The 2136-nt window shown below is 35.1% G+C and overlaps 1 protein-coding gene across 1 annotated transcript; it reads right to left on the bottom strand.

Annotated features, from left to right (window-relative positions):
- Positions 1–1126: 1126 nt before the first annotated feature.
- Positions 1127–2136, bottom strand: LOC137925117 (trypsin-3-like). Its single transcript, XM_068768502.1, has one exon. It carries the CDS (start codon positions 2102–2104, stop codon positions 1229–1231), a length of 876 nt encoding a protein of 291 aa, XP_068624603.1. The 5' UTR covers positions 2105–2136; the 3' UTR covers positions 1127–1228.

Below are 2136 nucleotides of genomic sequence, written 5' to 3' on the forward strand. Positions count from 1 at the left end.
TTCATGGCTCATCCATTGCTTACTGTGTTGACTCCTGTACAACCGATTGGAGTAATCTGGCCTTATCAATTGGTAGAAGGATGAGGAGTAAAAGTCCCCCAAAGTGGAATTTGATTATTTCTACACACCATCAGTATCAATTAAACCACTATCTTAATGTCCACACACAGCTTAAATTTCTAACAAACAGGTACACATTCAATAAGGATTGCTTTGCACTACCGTATCCTCGATGCGTGGCGTCGTCAGAACGTCAATGAATAAAGGGTGATATATACATATAAATACAATTTCTTACTACGGAAAACAGTTAATGACACCGGTATTAACCGAAGTAATGTAATGGTTACTTGTGAACTATATGTATATATACAAGTGTGAGTGTGTGTGTGTGTGTATGTATGTATATATATTATCAAATTTTTAAAATGATAATTTATATTATGTATTGTTTAATTAATTGCACAAAGCTTTTTAGTATTAAAAACTAAAGATTCCTTTGATTCCTTTTTTATTTTAACATCGTATATATATATATATATATATATATATATATATATATATATTTACTTTGACGTTATAGATCGCGTGAAGTCACTGGACACGGCCAGGTTAAGACCGATCATTGTGGCAATCTTTGGGGAAATCCTGTGCCATTGGGCGTCTACCGGCTGAAATGGAAAGAAAATTAGAAAATTGATTTTCTGATTGTACTTAAATCTCCATGTTTATTTTTTAACTACTATTTTAGTATTTTGTTTTTCTTGTGTGTATTGTGTGCAATAATGTATATTATTAACAATAAATAAATCTCATATTACAATTATTTCAATACTAAGCCGTTCGTGTAATCTATCGATTGTAATATCTTAACTATTATGTATGTGTGCATGTGGATAATTGTTATGTTTAACCGAAGCAAAGCCCTTCGCATAAAATCCTTTACGTACACCTCTTTCAATGAATAAAAAACCGGTTGGTTTAGTATAATAGAAAACGGAATCATTTTTGATAAGTGAGTAGAGAAATAACATAAAATATATTATTTTAAATCGGATATGGACAGTAAAAGAAAACAAATGAAAATCAATTATATTATAAATGATTATTTATTATAAACGCAACTGATACATTCAAGCGCCTCCACCAAATATCAAGTAAAATTTTAAAAAGTGAAGAAAATGTAAAATATATCTCAAATGGTGTGATCGTTATTTACAAAGGGTGTTCAAGTTTTTACATAACTGTAAATCCATTCAATGTAGGGACTTACAGGTGTCATTCCACCAGCGAGGCGCCCAACATTCTTCGGAGCCTTTTTTCCGCAATAACCTGATCTGAAACCTATTGAAAGAACTCCCGTTACACCCGACGGATGGATAAGTGGACCTCCTGAGTCGCCACTGCATGTGGTTACAGTGTGACCACATCTCGGAGCCAAACAAAAAGATGGCGCGAGCAGTGTTCCTTCGGGACATTTCGTTATCATCACTGTAAGAACTTGCAGCGGCTTGCGAAGTTTCAATGTATCTTCAGTTATAATTTTACCTCCAGGAAGTTTCTTAGTTGTGATACCAAAACCGGCGACAACCGCTTCTTGACCGTACATCAATATATAATCAACCGCACTTAGTTTAACATAACTTTTCAGATGCATCGGTGTAGTTTTTACAAGACCAATGTCATTCTTTATACCGGTTTTAGATTTCACGGAACCAAAATTAACAAATGAATAATAATAAAATGGATGAGGTACTATTGATATGACATCACAAAACGTATTATTCGCCCATGTAGAACTTTGAACGTGGCCGTTTCTAATGATTAGTTTCTCCACGGTGTACGGTTTTCCGATAAAGATACGGTTTAAATGGGCTATGCAATGCGCCGCAGTGAGCGCCCACGTTGCAGTCAGTGTGGACGCGGTGCACAGGTGGTGGTGTTTAGCGATGACTGTATTGTTTGTAAAGTTTGTTACACGTAATACTTCAAGCCGTACGACGTAAGGATACTCGCCAGGACTCGCGTCCCTTCCTCCGTAAATTCTCAAAGGCGATTTGAAAGCGTAACATTCGCATGAAAGCAATACCAAAAACACTAACATGTTAACTTAAATGTGATTTATTTAACAATATG

This window comes from Battus philenor, unplaced genomic scaffold, assembly GCF_028537555.1.
Source record: "Battus philenor isolate CCGP_79_NKW_IND1 unplaced genomic scaffold, ilBatPhil1.0.hap1 SCAF_10, whole genome shotgun sequence".
Lineage (NCBI taxonomy): Eukaryota > Metazoa > Arthropoda > Insecta > Lepidoptera > Papilionidae > Battus > Battus philenor.